The sequence below is a fragment of the Gastrolobium bilobum genome, unplaced genomic scaffold, assembly GCF_033153095.1.
Source record: "Gastrolobium bilobum isolate Gb01-03AN ecotype WA unplaced genomic scaffold, APGP_CSIRO_Gbil_v1 utg13032, whole genome shotgun sequence".
Taxonomy (NCBI): Eukaryota; Viridiplantae; Streptophyta; class Magnoliopsida; order Fabales; family Fabaceae; genus Gastrolobium; species Gastrolobium bilobum.
The window spans coordinates 84,730-107,480 of record NW_026895375.1 but is presented as its reverse complement, the minus strand read 5'-3'; the positions used below and the strand labels follow the sequence as shown (position 1 = coordinate 107,480).

The following is a 22,751-nucleotide window of genomic DNA, read 5'->3' as shown; positions in this document are numbered from 1 at the left end:
TGGCGGAAGCAACATTTGCAGTGGGAATGAGTGCATCAGATCCTCGCCCAAGTGTCTTTTTTCTGGGACGCTTGGAGAAATCCCACCAATCGGGGTAGCCAACCAATTCATAACAACGTTGTTGAGAGTGGCCCTTCTCACCACAATGAGAGCACAGATAAGAAGGTTTCTCTGGTTTGTTGCGATGAGAAGGAGCATGAGGTCCTGGGCGAGAATTGGTGGTCAGAGCAGAACTCTCTGGGGATTTATGGTGCCCCATGGTGAGGCGTTGCTGAGCCTCTCTTCGTACGCATGCGTAGGTGCCTTCAAGATCCAATTTTGGATCCTTGCGCAAAATTTCCCCTCTGACCTGATCGAAGTCAGAATCTAATCCACTAAAAAAAATATGGACTCGAAGGCGAGTCATTGCAGAGTGCAAATGAAGAACACCATCAACCGTGTTTGTCTGGGCATGGAGGCGGTGATCAATTTCCTGGAATATGGACAGAAGTTCATTGTAATACGTGGACAGAGGGCGACCCATTTGCTTCGTGTGAAAGGAGCGTTGGTTAAGCTCGAAGAGACATGTTTCGTCCGAATCGTCGTAGAACGTTCGCTTGGCCGCATCCCAAATATCCTTTGCAGTGTCGAGACGAAGAAAGCGCTGCATGAGAGGAGGGCTCATAGAATCAATGAGCCAGGCCTTCACCTTCTTGTTGTCAGTAACCCAAGTAGCATAGCTTGGGTCATCAGGAGGCGGTTTGGGAGTTTCACCGGTAAGGAAGCCACCCTTATTGCGGGCACCAATGCGCATATCCAGCAGTTGGGACCAGAGATGGTAATTGGTTTCATCGAGAATTATGGTGACAGGGAGGGAAGAGTTATCCTGTTGAAGAATGATATTCTGAGAAGAGAAGGAGGGTACCGGCGTGGAAGAAGGTGGGGTAGGAGGGATTTCGTCTTCGTGTTCCATTGAGAAAGGGGATTAGGGATTTAGGAGGGTGAATTTGGGGAAAGTGAGAAGGATACAGACACGTGGATGAGAAGAAAAAATATGGGGCGTACGCGTGGAAAAGGAAAGTGACGTGATGGAGAGAAGGAAATAAAGAAGAAAGAAAATTGGGTGGGTGGTGGGAAAAAAATTGTGATCAATATGATACACAAGGAACAGGATCAGAACACTGCTCTTGATACCATGTCAAATAAACTAAGACTTCTAAAATGCAATTCTTATATATTAATTTACCTCAATAGAGGAGTATATTTATACACCAGTAACCAACTACTTCCTATTTTTCAGCTCCTATTATCAGATAGACTAGTAGTCAAAAATAACAAAAATAATCCCTACAAACAAGCTATACAATTTCAACAACTTAAACAACTAAAGAATGATTTAAATTTTAGAATCTTCCGTTCAACATATCCCGTTGGAGATTGATATTCACTTCGACAATAATGAAACAAAGTAAACAGATAAATGAAAGCATTAAAAAAAACAACCGAAAGACAATGCGTTAAAGAAACTAATAATTGAAAGCAATTACAAGAAAGTAAATAAAATAAGACAAATAATCTTGATACATTTATACATGTATTGAGAATTATAAGATATGACACCCTTTCTCCTCCTTTTATTTTTTTAATATATACATTGTTTTCCTAATTTTGATTCGAGTGTCATAAAGATCAAAAGTTTCCAAAAATACTTCTACAAAAATAAAAAATCTTAAAATTTGTAAAGCCACTTTTACCGGAAACCATTGATTTAGTTACTCTTTATAAATTAGAAGAATGAGTAAGTCCAACCGAATGAATAGTAATTTCGCATTTAGTAAACAAGAGTAGATAGATTTTCGTTAATAATTTTGGATTTCGAATTTTTTTTTAATGATATTCATCAGTTTATAGATTATTGGATTAGTTCGATTCGAGTCGTGTATAATTATATGGGCGACAAAGGTCTCCATACTAAATTTTTATACAATCACAATTTTAGAAATTCAAATTTGAGAATTCTGAATAAGCTAAAATAATTCTTACCAATTAATATACATGTACTTGGTGGTGGATTTGAACTCCAAGGACAAGTGGAGAGACACTTGTTTATTCCTATGTAGACAATATGTAGTTGATGCCTTTACATGGCACTTCTTACATGTGGTGCTGATTGATTCTTATCAAGACAGGAATCAAGCAATTCCCGTTATCATTAAAACAGCAAAATTGATTGGCATCATCGCGATTTGGGATCACTACGAATTACGATTAAACAATACTGGAAACCTTATAATTATATAATTATCACATCATAGTAGGTAAAAGTTAATCAATATGAATTGATAGTGTAAATGAGTTTCACACTGATATTTATTACTATTATATTCATTAATTGAAATAAAAGTAATAAATAATAATTTATTAAAATATTAACAAATGTTAATGTAAAACTTTAATGCATACTAATTATATTTTAATTGTTATTCGAAATTGGAACAACTTATATATTTTGAGCCCTCTGGCCACGATAACCTTATCTGTGTACTTAATTTTACAAATTTGCGAGCTCTATAATCATGTCAATTATATTGTAAGAACTATATCAATTATTGATTAACTTATATATTTATAATATTGGGTATCCCCGCTAAAACTGTGAGATTAATGCTTACACAAAGAAGTGGGATTCTTTTATAAAAGAGAAAAATATTTTTGTTTTTGGTGCAGAAAATATTTATTTGTCACAATCATATAAAAGTGAGCGAGTTTCATTGTAAATAAAAGAGGAAAAAAAAATAATGGGACCCACTTACTTTTATGTGGCAAATGAATATTTTATGTAATAAAAATAGAAATGTTAAATCCTTTAAAAAATGGATAGAATGATAGGGTACATGATATTAAACAACTCAAAAACTACAGGAGAATAATAAAACAAATGTTTCGATTCCACTTGAAATACTATGAAAGGCAATTATTCTCATAAAGAAGATACATTGCTGAATTGAAAACGTTATTCTATACAAAGCACATTTTATGTTAATCACTTTTCATTCCATTATCATATATAGTTGTTGTTTATTTTGTTTTGATGTTTCTACCTAAGCATTAACATATGCATTGTCGAGTTGCCCCCCATTCCAAGAGATCCAGAAGCTCACCCCACTACAAAGAAAAAAAAGCAAGAGAGACATTGCAATAATACGTGTACATGTAAATGACGTAAAACAGTTGATTCCTTATTGATATAAATAGTAGGTTCCTTACCATGCTATTTCTTAGGAAGAAACACAAGCCTTCTTCAAGTGTTCTTCCTCTCTCAATCTCTCTCTCTCTCTTATTGATTAACACACTCCCTTTACTCAAAAAGAGAAGAAAAATGGCCCCTGAAAAACTTAGTTGTTGTGCAAGATTCCTTGAAAACTCTAAGCCCTACTTTGCCATGATCTCTTTACAATTTGGCTATGCTGGCATGAACATTATCACTAAGGTTTCCCTTAACCAAGGCATGAGTCATTATGTACTTGTGGTTTATCGCCATGCCTTTGCAACTGCTGTCATCGCTCCATTTGCCTTCATTTTTGAAAGGTTCATTTAATAAACTCATATATATATATATATATATATATATATATATACACACCCTAGCTAGCTAGTAACTTTCATGTTATTTTTATTAACATAAAGCTTTATAAATTAATGCTAATTCATGGTTTCAATTTTTGCAGGAAAGGTCAACCAAAGATAACATTCCCAATTTTCATGCAAATTTTCATCCTAGCTTTGCTCGGGTAATTAATTAGTCTCCTAGTTTAATGCACTAATTACAAGTTCTATTATATATGAAAACAAAAAAGTTGCATATACTAATATGGTTATTATTGTGCTGGATTTAAAAAAAAAAAAAAAAAAACAGGCCTGTGATTGATCAAAATTTCTACTATGCTGGGTTGAAGCTCACATCCCCAACCTTCTCATGTGCAATGAGCAACATGCTTCCAGCCATGACTTTTGTTATGGCAATTTTATGCAGGTAAATTAACCAAAACCCTGATTATTATTATTTTTTGTAAAAGGGTCTTTTTCTTCTCTCTAGGAATTGCTAATTTTTTTGAATTAATGGGTGGAATATATGAAAAGGATGGAGAAGATAAACATAAAGAAACTGAGATGCCAAGCAAAGGTAGTGGGAACAATAGTGACAGTGGCTGGGGCAATGTTGATGACCTTATACAGAGGACCTATTGTGGAGATGGTATGGGCCAAACATAACCATCATCACAATGAAACCTATGCAAAAAGCACAACAGGATCCTCAGATAAAGATTGGTTCTTAGGATGTCTCTTCCTTATCATTGCCACACTTGCTTGGGCCTCCCTCTTTGTTTTACAAGTAAGACATCATAAAGCAAAACATGTGCTAGAGCTAACCTTTTTGGCTTTATCTCTATCAATTTTTTTTGTGAGAAAGTGTGTCTTTTTGTTTATGTTAGGTAATTGACATTTATGTTTGATGCTATTGGGCAGGCCAAAGCTATAGAAACGTACAAGAATCATCAGCTAAGCCTCACTTCACTTGTGTGCTTCATAGGAACTCTTCAAGCTGTTGCTGTTACTTTTGTTGTGGAACACAATCCTTCTGTGTGGAGAATTGGCTGGGATATGAGCTTACTTGCTGCTGCCTATGCTGTAAGAACAAGAACTTACTCCATCTTCCCTTTAAATTTATTGTAAAGGGTCTTGTTTGGTTTTCCTTTTTTTTCTTGTTTTCTTAAAATTTTATTTTATTTTTTGAATATTTCTATTAGGGGATTGTGACCTCTAGCATATCATACTATGTACAAGGGCTTGTGATTAAGACGAAAGGGCCTGTCTTTGCAACTGCCTTTAGCCCTCTAATGATGATCATAGTTGCCATCATGGGTTCCTTTATCCTTGCAGAGCAGATTTATCTTGGAGGGTAATTTTTTTCCCATTCTCCTTGCATATATATACATATATAGAGAATCAGGAACACTGATCAAAATATCACATTTTGTCAAATTTTTTACCCAAATGTCACGCGAGCAGTATTTTTTACCAGACTGCCACGTGTCATAATTCGCTACCACTGGTAGCGAATTTCGTGGCGAATAATTTCGTGACACGTGGTCATATTGCAGACCAAATTCGCTACCAGTGGCAGCGAATTATGACACGTCATCTTTTTCCTGCAAAAGTGTGCCACGTATCAAAAAATCATTCGCGAACATAATATGCTACACAGGGTAGTGAATTACTACCTGCTTGACACGTCTCATTTTTGCTGACTGTGCATTCTGACCTTGCATAATTCGCTACACTGTGTAGCGAATTATTTGCAAGCATATTTCGCTACACAGTGTAGCGAATTATCCCACGTGACATTCTGGGAAAATTTACTGTTGGCGAGGTAGTCTGGTAATTTTTTTGGTCAGGCGTGGCAAAATAGTCACTATTCCTAGAGAATCACGATTATTTTATACCGGTATATATAATTGTTACGCTCTTAATTTTGATTGTTCATTCCACTAATACCTAACGAGTTTAACTTTTTAGTTACATGAATTATTAGATACAAGTATATCAATAATCAAAATTGAATATAAGACTTCTTATTTTTATACATCTTATTTTTATACATCGTAAGTTATAATGTTTCGTTACATACGTATCAACTGCAATTTTAATATAAGTTATATAACCCATGTATATAATAAGAGTATTCCCTATCTAATAAAAATATTTTTAACTTGGTTCATTGTCACAACATTTTAAAACTTTCTTATAGTCTCCAAATCATATACTTTATATTAAAATTGACTCTAAGGATCAATATTTTCTTAATCAATATCAAAATAATAACAGTTTCTTGCATTCCAACTTCTATTTAAAGTTGTCATCATTCATCAGGCTAAATAAAGCTAAGTGACTAACTGAAGAATTTGTTTTTTCGGCTTGGTGGGTGCAGTGTGATTGGTGCCGTCTTGATTATTATAGGCTTATACTCTGTCCTGTGGGGAAAACACAAAGAACGAAAAGAGAACAAAGTGGCAGATGATATTCCATTGCCTTTAAAGGGTGAGCCAGTGATTAATGCCACAGATCATTTTACTGAAGCCAACAACAAGGTCTCTTCAGTTGTATTAAGCATGCCTATTCAAGAGGATCCCATGAAACATAACCAAGAGACAAAGGCTTAAGCAATAAGGAATGTGAATAGGAATGGGGTTTTTTTTTTTTTTTTCCCATCTTTCATAATCATAAAGTTTATGTATCTCTCTCTGGCGTCCATCTCTTTCTTTTCTTTTTTTTCATGGTTATTGGTATAGTAGTTATTGTGGAGTTTCTTTCACTACATATTAATATTTTTTGTGGCAGAATTGCTGACGCCTGAGTCAGATTCCACTGAGGCTGGTAGTGATTTGACTTTTCTTGTATTAATAATATATGTCAAACCATTTTACATTGTTGTGTTGAGAATCCCTCTGCCCCAAGCATGCCTCAATTCCTTATTCATAAATCACAATTGAGCAAATATACAATTTTCTCACCCTAGGTCTCTGAAAGTTTTTATCAGTATAAATTGATCCGAGGTTATTAATTTGAAAATAAAATTATTTTATCAAAATTTTTAACTTGTTAACTTTTTTTAAGAATTAATTTGTACATATAAAAAGATTTATAAATTAAAACAACATAAATAATATTTTTCGGAACCAAATTATATATTTGATCTTAAAGAATTCGTTAACTAGAGGCATGGCTGTAAATTTAGATTGCAGTTATTGTAGTGTTTGTAGTCACAGTGCTGTTAGTTGTGATTGCGGGAATTAATTATTTTAAATCTAAAATAAAATCTAAATTTTTATAACTTTTTACTCATTTTATTTTTTTGAAATATTATTCTCATGTTACATAAGAAAAAAATTATCTTATACTCTCACAAATTAAAAGTGGAGTCCACTTTATATTTTTTTTCTCTCTTCTAAATTATGAGTGCATGAGAGAATTTTTCTCTCATTTAACACGAGAATATTTTTTTTTAGTACATAACATTCGACTCATTAAATAAGACATTCTTATGTCTCAATGACTAGTTTAATTCGATTTATGATAAAAATAACATGAATGTTGTGATTAAGACTACAAAACTTTGAAAGATTGAAAGCACCTTATAGTTTTGCTTGAAATAAGCTACTATTACCCATCCGAAAGACCTATACATAATAGTATGGCAGTATATAGAAAACAATATTCATGGTATAAAAGAAGCGTATAACTTTTGAAAATTTGAAAGGGAGTGAAGCTTTTCTAAATAAGATTTATCCCAAGATATAATGCCCAGAATTGTTTTAAAACTAGTCCATATTTTAATTATTTTTTTTTCTCATATGTCAGAGTCTATGGGAATTACCTTCACTCTTAGGTGCAGGACCAATGCTACTTTAACTTTTTTAAGGTCTCTTCACTCAAAAAACCATTGTATAACAGACAAAGTATACAACACAAGACTACAACACGCTTCTTTTTTTTTTTTTAATACACTGAAGGGCCAAGCCCCAAGACACAAAAAAAACTAACCAAGGTAGTCCAAGGCCACCTGGCAATATCGCCTCTGGCAATATGAGTGAATCTGATATGCCCATCATTTTTCCTCCAATCTGTGATGCTGTTAACTATGTAAGGATGAGTACCTTCTTCATCCTTCGAGTTAATGGCCTCAATGACTATGGCAGAGTCGCTTTCCACAATTAGTTGATGAGCTCCTTCTTCTCAAGCCACTTGCAACCCTTTGATGATAGCCCATAACTCCGCTACCAATGCAGAGCAACTCCCTATCCGGTACGAAAACCCCGACACCCACATCCCATTCTCCTTTCTAATTAAACCTCCACACGAAGCTTCCCTCTAGGTGTTCTTAACCGCCCCATCGACGTTCAGTTTCCACCACCCAGGAGGAAGATGGCTCCATTTATCAATGGCCGCGCTCTTGGCTGAACAAGTGGGGAACGGGTTGCTTCCCATGGCTAAAATGATATCGCTGATGTACCTTGAAATAACAAGGATTGGATTATGCGGACGACTTTCATGGGGATTATGCATTTCCTTATTTCTCCAATACCACAGAATTCCAAATCGTGGTCATGAATATATCTACCCATCTGAAATTGAACCTGCAGTTCCATCCTCCATCAATGTTCTTCAGCAGCCACTCGTCCAGGCTTAGAGTGTGGAAATCTCCTGGGATCATGTTGTTAAACCAATCCTTCCACACCTGCGTTGCTAGCGGGAAATCTCTCAATACGTGGAGAGTATCTTCAACCGTGGATGAGCACTTATGACAAAAAGCATCACCACCCCACATTGAGGTTCTATTTTTTGTGAGAAGCTTATCATGAAACACAAACCAAGCAAAGGATCTCAACCTTAGAGGACCCTACCACTTCAAAATCGAGTTCCATTTCGGATTGGTTGCTAAATATTCGAATCCCATAATTGCCTTATAAGCATTCTTCACCATTCTACCCTCACCCAATTCCTTTTTGCAGATAAGCTGGTCCTGCTCTTTATTAAGGTTGGGAGGGGGAATAGCTTGAATAATCTGCACAGCATCCTCTTGGAGAAAACGTTTAATCATATTGGTGTCCCACTCCCCTATTGTGTTGTCAATCAGATCCTCACACTTTTGTTGGAGTGTTGCATTATCCAGTGGCCTATTGGTTAACAAATTCAGTGGGATGTCCAATTCAGTCCACCGATCCTGCCAAAAGAGGGTATCCTTCCCATTCCCTATGTCCCATTGCAGCCTATTCAGAAAGTCATCCCAGATACCACATATCCCTTTTCACAGGCTGGAGTCATAGCTCTGAGCTTTCACTTGTCTTCTCTAGTCCAGCTTTCTGCCATACTTCCCTCCCAAGACTTTAACCCAGAGCTCCTCCCCATTGTTCAGAATTTTCCACGCCACCTTATACAGAAAAGCTTCATTATGGGCTTGGACCCCCGCATTTCTTGGTCTAGAGGTTTTCCCAAGCAAGTAAATGAGGTCTTCTCCTTTGATTAGAGTCCCCCAATATAAAGGCTCGTTGGAGTTGCTGCAGGCAGAGCCTCATGTTGCATATGGTAGGAGGGAATGGTGCTTAAAACTGAGTTTGCCAGCATTGTTCTGCCAGCAAACGATAAGAAGTTGCACTTCCAACCAGCTAGTCTCTGCCTCACTCTTTGGATAACTCCCTCAAACTTTCTTCTCCTACCCCTTCCATTGTGGAGGATTGTCCCCAGGTACTTCCCCAATGAATCGGCTGTCTTGAACCCACTAACATTACAGATAGACTCCTTGAGCTCAGCTCTAGTATTTCTAGAGAAATAGATCACCGTCTTGTCGATACTCACCTCCTGACCAGACATGCTACTAAACTCCTGAAGGCATCCGAGCATGACATCAAGTTGATCCAGGCTGGCTTCCCCGAAGAGCACCAGATCATCCGGGAACATGAGGTGGGAGATACCAGATCTGCTCAGCGATTAGATGCGTCATCTTGTCCATACACAACACGAATAAATAAGGGGAAATAGGGTCCCTCTGTCTCGCCCCACGAGTAAGAGAGAAGCTGCACGTTTTGTTGTCGTTCCAAAGGATCTGGATACTCGAGGACGATATGCAAGCTTGAATGACTGCTACCAAAGAAGGAGGGATTCCTATCTCCATAAGAACTTTCTCGATAAAGCTCCAGCTTAATCTGTCATACGCCTTAACCAAGTTTATTTTTATTGACATGAATGCCCTGTTTCCTCTCTTCCTATTCATTGAATGTGTTAGCTCCTGGGCAATGATAATGTTATCCTGAATGTTTCTGCCCGGAACGAAGCTCGACTGAAACGGGGAAACCAGCTTCTTCAACGCAGGTTTCAATCTATTAACGATCACTTTGGTAACAGCCTTATACAGAACGTTGCAGAGCGAGATAGGCCTGAATTGACCAAGGCTCTCAGGAGCCTCAATCTTAGGAATCAGGACTAGGTGTGTCATTGATGGCCTTAATGCCTTCCGGATGTGTAAACAACAGCTTCATGTCTTCAAAAATTCTAGCTCCCATAGTTTTCCAATTCCTTAGATAAAAAATTGTCGAAAAACCATCGGGGCCTGGGGCCTTGTTGCCACTCATTTGGAAAAACACAGCTTTGGCCTCCTCCTTGGACAAAGTCTTGCTAAGCATCCTTAAATCAGTGTCATCAAGCAGCGACCAGCTGACAAATGTAACTCTCCACTGCCTCTGCCCCCTGTCTTCAGTGAACAGCTTCTTGTAGAAGTTTAAAGCCATACCTTTAACCCTGTCTTCCTCCTTGATCCAAATACTCGCCTCATTCCTCAACGCCTCAATCTTATTCCTCTTCCTTTTAGTGATGGCTAGAGTGTGGTTATACCTAGTATTTTTTTTTTTGAATAAAAGGTTATACCTAGTATTACGGTCTCCCCATTTGATCCAATATGTTCTCGCCTTTTGGAACCAAAGGAGTTCTTCCAGAGAAAGAATCTCCTCGAACTCTTTCCGAAGCTCAGTCTCCAGATCCTCCAAGAAATCACACGATCTTTGCTCTAGGCTTCTTTGGATTCCGTTAAGCCTATGCAAAATGGCGTTTTTCCTTTGGCCAATAATACCAAAGGTGTTGGTATTCCAATTGCGCAACACCGGAACCAACTGTTGCAGGTTAACATGCGCCTTCAAGTTGTGCCTCCAATTCTCAGTAATAAGTTGTTTGAACGAGGGATGATCCAACCACAGAGGGAACAAGCGGAACAGGCCCTGATGGTTAACACGCGTCTTTTCTTTAACTATGCAAAACTTGAAACTACCTTAATCCAACTAGCATTTTCCACGGCAATAAATGTAAACATTGCCACATTTGGTTTCTCAAAACTTCTGTCGCACATGACTGGCACTGGATCAGATGGGGAGAAAACTGAGCAGGTCACCGAGAATTGTAGGACCGAGATAGACAACTACTAACATGAAAGAGTAAGGATGAGTTTTTTCTTTTTACACATATACAATCTTTTTATATCAAGCCTAGAATAGGCCTTGTCAATTTACAATCGATCACCAAAGTTAAAATCAACCTCTATTTGCTGAGAGCTAAGCTTTTATGTAAATTTTCAGAAGGAAACATAAAGCATGTTAGACATAGATAACTGATTTACACGAGTCTAATGTGGGCAGCCTTAACTGCCCCTAGAAATAGAATCATCTTTAGGAAGAGCAACATAGTTCACTGGAGCTATGTTATTCACTCTGCCACTTTCTCCACGTTCCTTTCCACCCAAGGTTCCATAACGGCTTGAAGGAGTTAGCATTCGCCGCCCAATTGGTGTCCCAACTGGAGTGTTAGCATTTGTGCTCTGACCCAGAGGCTTCTTTGTAGCAGACCTTGAACCAAAAAGTGCTTCTTGCTCTACAGCATGTTGTTCCTGCTGCCGTTTCTGCTCCTGTTAAGAATACCAGAACAAGTTATGTAACCAAAACTTTACATTTGATGGAAAAATTGAAAACAACCAAGTATCATATGAATTCAACTCCATAACAAATTCCTTAAGAATTGGTGAAAAAGTGTCCAATAATACATGAGTAAAGGATTGTATAACATGCACAAATACAAAATGCAAAACTTCTCACAACATAAAGCAAAGGATTGCAGCCAACTTTCTAGTACCAAGAAAAGCTTCATACCTGTTTGAAAATTTTTGGTACACAAAATGATAGATTAGATTGAGATCTTTGAAACAGATATGGTGGATGCACTGCTTGTCCCCTTTGTTTAATATTTCAAAAATTTAAACTCCATGTTCTGCATTTGTCATTTTATTCATTTTAATGCCTAGCAACCATTCCCGATTAAACCCCAACTAACGAGAGTAGGGTGATAGCAATCCTTTTATGCAAGAGGCTGTTTCCTGGATTCGAATCCGTGACCTTTCAATTTTGGCCAAAAAATGCTTACCCAAAATTTTCCACTGAATAAAATGAAGAACATGACCACAACAAAAATTGGCAGTAATAATCAATTTAAACAATGACATCATTAACCATGTGGAAGATATAGAGTATTTCGACATACATGAGCATCAAAGACAATTCACATGATTATAGGCAATGTACAAATACAATTAGCAATCAGCAATAACAAGATATGCAGTAATGCAATTGTCCTTACCGGGAAATCAAAATTAATTTTATTCCGAATATCTTTAAAATAAATCATTAGTAGTTTACTTTTTCCAATGATATTGAAGTGGTAGGTTTACGAGAAAAAAGAGTGATACCCGATATTTGCGCTTCTCCTCTTCTCTCAGTTGCTGCTGTACATTAAATTCATCCAAGCTATGTAACAATGGAACCTGAAAAATAACATTTTTATTTGGAATCTGACTAACCTTTCCACAAGTCGCAATCAAAAACAAAAAATATAGGTCATCACCTTTTCATATAAGAAAGGTATTCCTTTGTCCAGTTCCCAGTTTTTTACTTTTGCAGTCAAATTCTCAACAATAGCTGCTCAGTAAAAATTCTTGAAAAATAGTTAGTATTAAACCAATGAAAACAAGCAGGAAGAATTTTACAAGTTACAACCTAGAGCTACTTCGTCCTTATATTTTATAAAAAAAAAATTCTCAAATGAACTTTATTGCCGGTCCTTTATCTGTATGTGTGTTTGTGCCTGCGTGTTACCTAATTATGCTAAACAGCCAACTTGAGTGATTCTACATAAAACTAAGGATTTGACTTATTAACTGACTTTCATTTCCATCCCAGGTCCAATATTTGGAAATCTGGAAAAACTCAAAAAAGAACTCTCTCTCTCTCTCTCTCTGGGTGTGTGTGTGTGAGAGATAGAGAGAGAGACTTATTGGTCAGATATAATTCGATATTGGTGAGTGGGACTTCTTGCCCTTCAAAAATAAGAAAAAGGATGACCACATAATATAACTATATTCACTAATACTATCAATGATCCATGGAACTACTATCAAATTATGAAGAGTCGTTTTTCACTCAAGCTTGTCCACAGCTTACACTGGTCTAATATCTCACTACGTTCATAGTTAATATGATTTAAATACAACTAACATCTTTATAGCTTTCTTATTCAAGCATATGCAGCTTCTAGTTTCCGTAGTTTTCCCATCACCATGAAGGCATAATTATCTATCATAAGAATTATACATTGTCACAAACTGATGTAAATGCAAAAATAAAATAAAATAAATTTAAAAAAAAAATAATGACTCACATGGTATCTTGTTGACAAGAATTCTTGCTTTCTCCGCACGCTTCAAATTTTTGTGTGCTCCTCGTACGGCACTATATCGATTTTCATCCTGAAAAGAGGAGAAAAGGCAAATGATGCAAAGGCCGATATTATCTCAATAGATCTACAAAATAATGCAGAATATAACAAATAAAGGGCATTTTTTATTGATCAATAAACGCTAGTAATTTCTTAAAGTGACTTAATCTTCACTCTTTCAAAGTTCAATGTGTTAAGTTCAGCGGGAAAAGAAGGATCAAACTCCTGGTATCATATCAAAGACCAACTCCCCTAAAGCTTAAGTTGTTAAGTGAAAGTTCAAAAATAATTTTATATCTAAAAATGACCAAATAAACTGCAAAGAATCACCAAGAAATAATCAAAATCTAGTAACCTACATGCTTATGACGGTCGTTAGTTTGCCTTTTTACTTTTTTAAGTAAAATTAGTTAAAGGGACATGAAGTCACAGACTCGGCCTAATAAATCTGCATGTATTAGTTTGCATCTATTGTTCTCCATGGTAATACATTTCAAACGCATAGATTTAGGAACCATAATGAAAATATTTACATATATTACTTTGCATCTATTGTTCTCCTTGGTAATACATTTCAAACGCATTAATTTATGGCTTATTTTAAGAATAATAAACTTTAACATAAAAAAAATCATCTACCCTTTCGTATTCGTCTAGCCATTTTTCCTCTTCAGCTGCGAATTTCCATTTCTCAACCCTATCTAAGATATCTCTTCTGCTTAGAGCTTGCTCCTTGGCCTTTCTGATTTGATCATCCATGCTTTGAAGCAATTCAGACACATCAATATTACCTGCAAAATGACACGGGAATGTTAAGGAAAATAAAATATGGTTGTAAGCATTAGCATTCACAAAATCACAAATAAAACAAAGAAGAATTTAAGTTCACCGACTCAACACCATGGAAAGTTTCCGACTCAACTCTAAGTTCAATAATAATTTAGGTTCAATCAAGAAAGAAGAAAGATGGTTGTACCAGATTCTATGAGGCTAGTCAGAATCTGTCTAGCGGCTTCACTATCCACATCCATGTGAACTCCTCTGTAGATCTCTTCAAGCTCATTCTGTCTCTTAAACACTAAATACTTCATCTTACTGGCTTTCAAAACATTTAAGCGCTGAACTTCAATCTCAGCCTGCAAAATATAAATAATCGACCAACTAAAACTCAAATTTCGCAAATGAACAATTGCAAGGTAAGTTCAAGTCAAAGTTTCACCTGCTCAATGACATCCGCAGAAAGGCACCCTTGTGTTGACACTTCATCAACTGATGCTGAAATTAGTCTAGTAACATGGCTAAAGGCCTTTCGATCATCAATTGGAGTCTCCATAAGATCCCACAGCTCTACCAGGAATTTAGCAAGCTCTTGTGCCTACAAGAAAGTAAAATTAGATTAATGAATCTTCAAGAACCAGTTAAATAAAGTTATGCGTCAATAACAAAATTAGGCACACAATTCATTTTTATATGTTTGTGTAGGAAATTAGAATTAAAAATATTTCCGTTTCTTATTTTCTATTAATTAGTGGATACGACTAATGACTCATTGCTAAGTCATCCTTATCAATTCTTTCTCATTCTCTCTTATATAAATCTCCCTATCAGTGTAAATCATTTGTATCAATTAAGAAAAAAATAATTCTTTTTATATTTCAATATTGTATCAAGAGCGAGTTCGTTCCTACCCTAGATCAGCCACCCTCAAGGCTGAAACCAGTTCAAACACTATCAAAAAATCATCCAAACACAAACTAACCTCTACCAAATCTCAGAAACCATACCTACAAACCTCCAATCGAGAAGGTGGAGTAACCATTCAACTCAAAAGACTCCGACGAGTTGAACGCCACCGGACCCATCGCCGTCGGACATCCCACGCGCCGCCATGCTCCTCCACACACGCGGTCACTCGCTACACGCACCACCTTCTCGGATTTTTTTTTTATGACGCGACCTGCCCAGATCATCTCATCGACTCTTTCTCTACCTATTCCAGTGGTTAAATCTAAAATCGGAGCAACTTGATTTTTTGGGTCCACAGTCAAACCTTCTATCTTTATTCATGGCTTCCTCAGATCGTTCTTCTGCTTCCTCATCTGCCTCAAATTTTCAGTCCTCTGGAGACAACTTAGGTATGCAGATCACTAGTCATCTGTTGAATGGTAAGAATTTTCTGCAATGGTTTCAATCTGTAAGTTAGTCATCCGGGCAAAAGGTAAGATGGGTTACCTCGAGGGAAAAATTAAAAAACCTGCTGAGGATGCTCCTAATTATGAAAATTGGGAGACTACTAATTCCTTGGTAATGGCGTGACTGACTAATTCCATAGAACCACAGATTGACCAAACCTATTTGTTCTTTAATACTGCTAAGGAGATTTTGGATGTTGTTCAACAAAATTATTCAGATCTGGAGAATACCTCTCAAGTCTTTGAACTAAGAAATAAGTTGAGGGGCTTTCGTCAAAGGGGTATGACCATTACTGAATATTTTACTACACTAACAAATTTGTGGCAGGAACTGGATCTTTATTATGCATCCGACCTTGAAAGATTGGAAGCTAATACCCAGTTTAAAAAACACTTGGAGAAGGAACGACTTTATGATTTCCTTGTTGGCCCCAACCGAGATCTTGATGAGGTTTGTGGTCGAATATTGGGATAGCGAACGTTACCCTCGCTTGCTGATGCCTTTGCCGAAGTTCGGAGAGAAGCTAGTAAAGGGACAGTTATGCTGGGAGAAAAGGAACCAATTGATAAGTCTGATGATATGTCTGCATTGGCTGCCAAACGTACCATCGACCGTTCCTCTAGAGAATCAAAACGGGATGGTCATCCATTGTGCACCCACTGCAATAAAATTGGTCATACCCATGAGAAATATTGGGAAATCCACGGAAAACCTGCAAATTGGAAGCCAAAAGGCAGAATAAAGGTCATGCATACAGGTCTCTACTGATGACAAGGTTGATGAGCCTCGTCCATCCTCTGACTCTAATGGTGTGTTTCTCAGTAAGACTCAATTTGAACAACTTCAGAGACTTCTGACTCAACCTCCTAAGGCCACTAGTAATGTGGCCCAGCAAGGTACAACTTTCCATGTTAATAGTCAAAATTGTTGGATCCTTGATTCTGGAGCCTTTGACCATATGACAGGTAATCCGACCTTGTTTTGTTCTTACACTCAATACTCTGAACCCTCTCGGGTCAAGATCGTCGACGACAGTTTCTCCCAGATTGCAGGACACGGAACCATTAAACTTTCTGAGCAGATTAATTTAACATCAATTCTTCATATTCTTTCTCTGGCTTGCAATCTCATTTTCATTAGCAAGCTGACTTTTGAGTTGCATTATTTTGCTAAATTCTTTATGGAAGTGTGCGTATGATGTATGTTCCTACCAAAGAGCAAACTACAGATATTCCCACTAAGGGTCTACACCATCCAGCCTTTGAAGACTTGATTGGCAAGTTGGGAATGATCAACATTTACCTCCCAACTTGAGGGGGAGTGTAGGAAATTAGAATTAAAAATATTTTCGTTTTTTATTTTCTATTAATTAGTGAATAAGACTACTGACTCATCGCTGAGTCATCCTTATCAATTCTTTCTCATTCTCTCTTGTATAAATCTCCGTATCAGTGTAAATCATTTAAGGAAAAAACAATTCTTTTTATATTTCAATAGTTTGAATAGACAAAAGCAATAATAACCTTTCAACTGCATGATTACATTCCTCAAGCCATAGAAAAAGAAGCAAATTCAGTCCCTTCAACAAAAGACTCCCGTCAATTGTAAAGAAAAATAGTTATAACAAGAATTTCATTCATTTCGCCTTAAACATTTTACAGAAGTTTCAATTTTGTTATAAACATGGAAGTTTTACTATATACTTTGTTCTAACTACATTATCAACTTATTCCCAATTCCAATTGTATCCAAAGCAGAATATGAGAAAAATCAAAATAGTTATGCAACTGCAATAAATTTAGGATTTTAGGGTATCAAAAACTACGGCAGTTCAATGCCAACCCTTTCACATCCACTTTTGGCTGAAATAAGTTTAAATTTTAAAACGTAGAATTGGTTGTTGTCATTCTTCCAACCAGTTATTAGATAAGGAGCAAGCGAGTAGTGACAACAACAAATGAATATAATGCTGGATAGACCATATGATGTAAGTTCATTCATATTGTAAATAAAATTACTGAGACACTAATGGTCATGGATTCAGCCCTCGTGTTTGATACATTTTTAATCCTAGAAAAAGCTCAACCAGCTAGATGGATTTTTTAACATTGAATCAATGTAGTTTTGGCCTCTTTGCAAATATGTAAGGGTAAGGCTATATACAAATATTGTCCTCACCCTTACCCTCGCTAGTCGGGGGATGATGGGAAGTGGTGGAATCAATGTAGTTTTGCTTAAAGCACATGCAATTGCAAATACAACTAGTTCTTCAAGTCTCAAAATTACATGTACAATTTTACACACATACAATTCATATCATATGACAACCTAAGAAATAGGCTTAAAGCCTCTGTCCTTAACCCAACATTGACTAGTCAAGATTGAATATCTGGTACTCTGGTAGTGACTTGTTAGCCCAAGCTGACTGGAAACAAACTTATTTGAGTATAATACACACTAGCCAATCATAAGTAATGTTGCTTGGGTATCATAAGTAATGCTGCTCAGTTAAGAAAAATCCAAGCTTCAATTGCAAGCACATATGAAATTAAAATGCAGAGCATAATTGACTGCCCATGAATAAAAGGCACGTGTGTAAAGTTCAATTCACTCAACTAGATATCTCCAATAAAAATATTGACGCGCAAATAACCATTCAAACAACAAACCTGAACTCTCAGGCTGCAATTGGCAAAACAATTCACATGAAAAATAATTCAATGCGAGAAATATAGAACCTAAGGTACTATTATATTAACCATTTAAAACTAAACAGGAACTACTGATACAACTTTAAAGTGATCATTTGCTGTATATCAAATCAGATGATATGCGTCCATTACTTGCACAAGTAAGGAACGTACATAAAAATGCAGACACAACTATAAGTTCATTCACACTATTTATCTAGATCAGAATAAGTCACCTTTTGTAGCCTTTGTATCTTCTCCTGCTTTAATGAATGAATAACCGCAGTTAATCTGGCAAGAGTGTCGTTGCTGATGCTTTGTGGTGTACCTTTTAATGAATCACCCAAGCTTGGGTGAATTTCATTTAATGTCTTCCAAAAGTCAATTGACATTACTAATGAAAGGTCGCAAATAATACTGATATGACTCTTCACTTTCTGCTGGCGCAAGATCTGACATGTTATAGAAAGGAAGCAACATTAACCAAAAAGAAACTAAAAGAAATCTGGAATTACCAATTTTTTATGACTATATTTTAAATTGGGTAGAACCTTTTCATTCTGAAGCTCTTGGAGATGTGATTTGAGATCCCGCAATTTCTTCACTGTCAGATCACATTGATCAACTTCTGGATCTGTGACACTTTTTGACTGCTCACAGCCTGCTATTTCAGCACATATCTGAGAAATTTGGGACTTTATCTTTGAAAATTCCTTGATTCTATCATCCTTCTTTGACCTCAAGTCCTCTAAGACAGGTTTTATTGTAGCCAATTGCTGCTTAAGAGAGCCCTTCCCCTTTCAAAGGCAGAACAAAATTAGTTGAAATCTTGCTAATTCAATTAGCACAGTGCTAACTGCACTGGCAAAAACATGAAATCTTTGAATCATCGACCAGGAATGGTAGTAATTAACTCAAAATAGATGGAAACAATTATTCATACAATGTCATTGTGATTAAAGCAAACATAATGTTGAAAATTAAAGGAACTAGCATCTTAGAAACACAGAATGCATTTGTAAAATTCACTTTTGATAAATTACTATGCAGATAAGGGACATCCATGCCTCCCGTACAGCCATTATTAAAAGTTAAGACTAGATAATCCTCTATCTCATTAATGTGGAAAAGGACAGTAACTGGTATATGCTAAAATTATGTTTTGATTTCCATTAAAGAAAGATAACAAGAACAATCTCGAATTCATTCCTGACTAGTTACGGTCAGCAGTTGATTAACCCAAATAAATAATAAATAAGAAAAATTAATATAATAAAAACATAAATACTTAAAAAATCAATTATTTTTTTTAAATTTTAAAATTTTTTTCAGAAAGAGAGAGAGAGAAAGGAGAAGAAGAAAAAGGACAAATTGTAGCCCTCCACAATGCTAATAGATTTAAAACAAACAAACTACACACGCCAAGTGGCATTCTCTTACACAAATTTCATTGCAAAACGGTGCATAAGGATACAGTATTGACAGCAATAGCAACAACGCAAATTATAATGGCAACGTAACCAACATACCCGTGAGAACAAGGTAGATTCCCCGAGAGAAGAAACAAGATTGGTGACTTCAGCTTCAGCATCAGCCAACGACTGATATAAATCAGCCTTGTGCTTTCTCGTTTCCTCAACCTTTCTGTGATAAATGTCAAGGCATTCTTTCTCCAGTTGAAGAAGCATATTGTCTCTATCACTGTCACCCTCCCCAATCTCATCCCATATCATCTACAAAAAACACACATTAGATCATCAATTCATACACCAAAGGTTACACTATTCGAATTCCATGTATGTATCTATCAACACTTCAACATATCACAGGTATAACTAAACTATGCAGCAACAACGACAACAACAAAATCTATCAATAGAAAAAATGGCTGATGCAAAATAGTTCTTCAAATTTCTGTAATTTCAAAGAAATTCAAATTTACAAAAAAAAAATTGAAAGCGCAACCTGCAATTGACGGAGGAGAGAAGCGCAGGTGGTTCGAGAAGGAGAGAAGGAATGAGGAATGGCAGCCATTTTTTGCGAATGAGAAGAAGAAGAGGAAGAACTCGAGAATGAAGCACGAAGCGAAACCCTAACAGAGAAAGAGAGAGAGAGAAAGAAAGAAATGTGAAGAAATCATAATTCAGAAAAGGCAAGCGTTACGATTTTACGAGCGTTTGTGAAAATCAAATCCCTTGATTTGAGTTTTGACAGAAGAGAATCACGTTTTCAAAAAACAGGGTACTCCACAGTCCATACACCCTTGCTTTTGGGTTTTGGCGCTAAACACCCTATCATTCAATTCTTGGAGCTGCTGCCATTAAATTGTTAATAATTTATTTATTTATTTATATATTAATGATGAACCACCACAATCATCTATTTTTACATAATATCTGTTTCAAAATAGTTTCAGAGAGTAAATTTTATTTTATTATATTTGTTATTTCAAAAGTTAAAATGATTACATACTAAAATTTAAAAATTAATCGTCTTTTCAAGGCTTAAAATTCTTGTTATTCTTTGTCATCTCAAAAAATGTTAATTTATGCATTTGTCTTTGGTTTAAGGCATTAATATTTCTCCTGCATATGAGAAAAAAAAATGAAATCCTCCCAGTTTTATACGTGTATATCAAATAAAATTATGTTTTATTCATATGAGATCCCTTAAACCTTTCATATAATTTATTATTAAAGTATGCTCATACGGTACGGGTATCACAAAATTTATATTAGGAGCCAACAGTGATATAGTTCCTATTCATGCCCTCTATCTTGCAAAATATTTATCCTTTTAAATGACACAACTTATATCATTTCACTCTCACAAAGAGGTGGGAGTGGAACACACATCTTTATTTTTTTTCTCAACTCTCTCTCCTCCTTTATCAATCTATTTCTCTCTTTTAAAATGACACAACTTTACATCCTTTAAAATGATACACACCTTACCCATTTAATAATATATATACATATATATATATAGGGTTCATTTTTTTTACCGTCAATGTAGAAAACTTATCTACATTGAGCCCAAAACAACGTCGTTTTGAGGTGAAAATCAAAGTATTTTTGTAATTATAATTTATTTCAGGATATAATAATCTTTTTTATTGTAACTTTTTAATTTTTCAAACTAAAACGACATCATTTTTGGAGCGAATGTAGATAACTTATCTACTGTAGAAACATTAAAGTCATATATATATATATATAATAAAGAACTTTTACTGAAAGTTATACATAAAGGTTGATTAAATTTTATAATTAAAAGAATAAAATCTAAAACATTAAAATCTTCAACTTTTCATCTATCAAAATCTTTTTATTTGTTTAATTTTTCAAGTTTTTTATCTCATAAATAAGGGAGGAAAAACTTGTTAAATGGAATTAAAAAACAATAATCATTATTTTTAAGGGATTAGGAGGCTGTGCAAATTCAAACATGGAGATAAGGTAGGTACAACACTTGATAAGGATTAGGAGGCTGCGCAAATTAAGGGATAAGACATCTGTCCTATCAAATCTGAAAATTAAGTTATCAAAAGGAAAAATCTGAGCTTAATGACAAATCTTAATTACACTAAAACTGTTATTTCTAAGGGAATTCGAATTCAAGAGTTGTTTGGCCAAGTGATTATTTTCTATATATAGAGAGGCCTATGCACATTCAAACTAAGCTAGAAAAAAGTTGGAGGCTACGAAGAACACTAGGAACACTTGGAGGAGATTGGAGGCTTCGTGAGAGAGATCCAACGGGTCAATGGGTGAAGTTAGGGTCCAATGGAACATTATTGAATTCACTTGCTATTTTAATTAGTTTAGTTAATTATTTTTCGTTTACTTGCCTTTTATTTTACAAATCAAGCATAAAATCAAAGTTTTTTCCCATTACTTTACTCGAACACCACATTTTATAAATCATCTCCTTGGGAACGATATTTGGACTCATAAATCTTGTATTACTTGTTGATAACATGCACTTGTGTTAATTAAGGTGTTATTTACACGCCAACAACATGGCCACATGCACTTAGAAGCTCTAGAGAAAAGATTAAAGAGAGAACCAGAAGAGGTTTTGGAAGAAAAATCTAGAAGCAAGTGGATTATTGAGGGTGAAAGGAATACACATTGTTACCATGTTAAAATTGCGATGCGAAGGAAAAAGAATAAAATTGTTGAGTTCAAGGAGAGAAGAATAATGTAGGAACAAATATGCTAAGTTTGATTAGAGGAGATCAAATTTTATGCCCAAGTTGTGCAAGTTTGTATACTAGTTTAAAAGTCCAATTTCAATTAGGTTCTCAAGATGTTTAGGACAACTTATGCGTAGTTGACTCCCTTAATGGGTCAATTATGAAGGATGGTAAAAAAAAACAACAACATTCATGCTTAAGCTAATTAGACTTTGGCATATAATTGTTGTATTTCTAAAGCAACATAACTCTTGGGAGTTGTTATTATTTATTGTATTTTCTAAGCAACATAACTCTTTATAAAGCTAGTTTCTAGGCAAATCAAT

At 35.7% G+C, this 22,751-nt stretch overlaps 2 protein-coding genes across 2 annotated transcripts; one reads left to right on the top strand and one right to left on the bottom strand.

The window, feature by feature from the left end:
• The first annotated feature begins 3,358 nt into the window (after positions 1-3,358).
• On the top strand, positions 3,359-6,261 carry LOC133307817 (WAT1-related protein At5g07050-like). Its single transcript, XM_061508383.1, has 7 exons — positions 3,359-3,567; positions 3,708-3,770; positions 3,896-4,012; positions 4,120-4,372; positions 4,507-4,668; positions 4,788-4,939; positions 5,969-6,261. Exons 1-7 carry the CDS (start codon positions 3,359-3,361, stop codon positions 6,198-6,200), a joined length of 1,188 nt encoding a protein of 395 aa, XP_061364367.1. The 3' UTR covers positions 6,201-6,261.
• A 4,960-nt stretch (positions 6,262-11,221) lies between these two features.
• On the bottom strand, positions 11,222-20,261 carry LOC133307887 (65-kDa microtubule-associated protein 5). The gene is made up of 11 exons (XM_061508450.1): positions 20,193-20,261; positions 19,757-19,960; positions 18,779-19,024; positions 18,464-18,679; positions 14,564-14,719; positions 14,321-14,480; positions 13,984-14,135; positions 13,288-13,375; positions 12,475-12,548; positions 12,320-12,394; positions 11,222-11,485 (listed from the first exon to the last, which is right to left on the bottom strand). Exons 1-11 carry the CDS (start codon positions 20,259-20,261, stop codon positions 11,222-11,224), a joined length of 1,704 nt encoding a protein of 567 aa, XP_061364434.1.
• Between the last annotated feature and the right edge of the window lie 2,490 nt (positions 20,262-22,751).

Excerpts from the sequence above, each read along its gene's own strand:
- LOC133307817 (XM_061508383.1), top strand. The coding sequence starts at position 3,359 with ATGGCCCCTGAAAAACTTAGTTGTTGTGCAAGATTCCTTGAAAACTCT. Across the intron at positions 3,568-3,707 it reads TTTGCCTTCATTTTTGAAAG|GAAAGGTCAACCAAAGATAA; the intron begins GTTCATTTAATA and ends CAATTTTTGCAG. Across the intron at positions 4,013-4,119 it reads GTTATGGCAATTTTATGCAG|GATGGAGAAGATAAACATAA; the intron begins GTAAATTAACCA and ends ATATATGAAAAG.
- LOC133307887 (XM_061508450.1), bottom strand. The coding sequence starts at position 20,261 with ATGGCTGCCATTCCTCATTCCTTCTCTCCTTCTCGAACCACCTGCGCT. Across the intron at positions 18,680-18,778 it reads AAGAGCTTCAGAATGAAAAG|ATCTTGCGCCAGCAGAAAGT; the intron begins GTTCTACCCAAT and ends ATAACATGTCAG. Across the intron at positions 13,376-13,983 it reads GGCTAGACGAATACGAAAGG|GATGAAAATCGATATAGTGC; the intron begins GTAGATGATTTT and ends TCCTCTTTTCAG.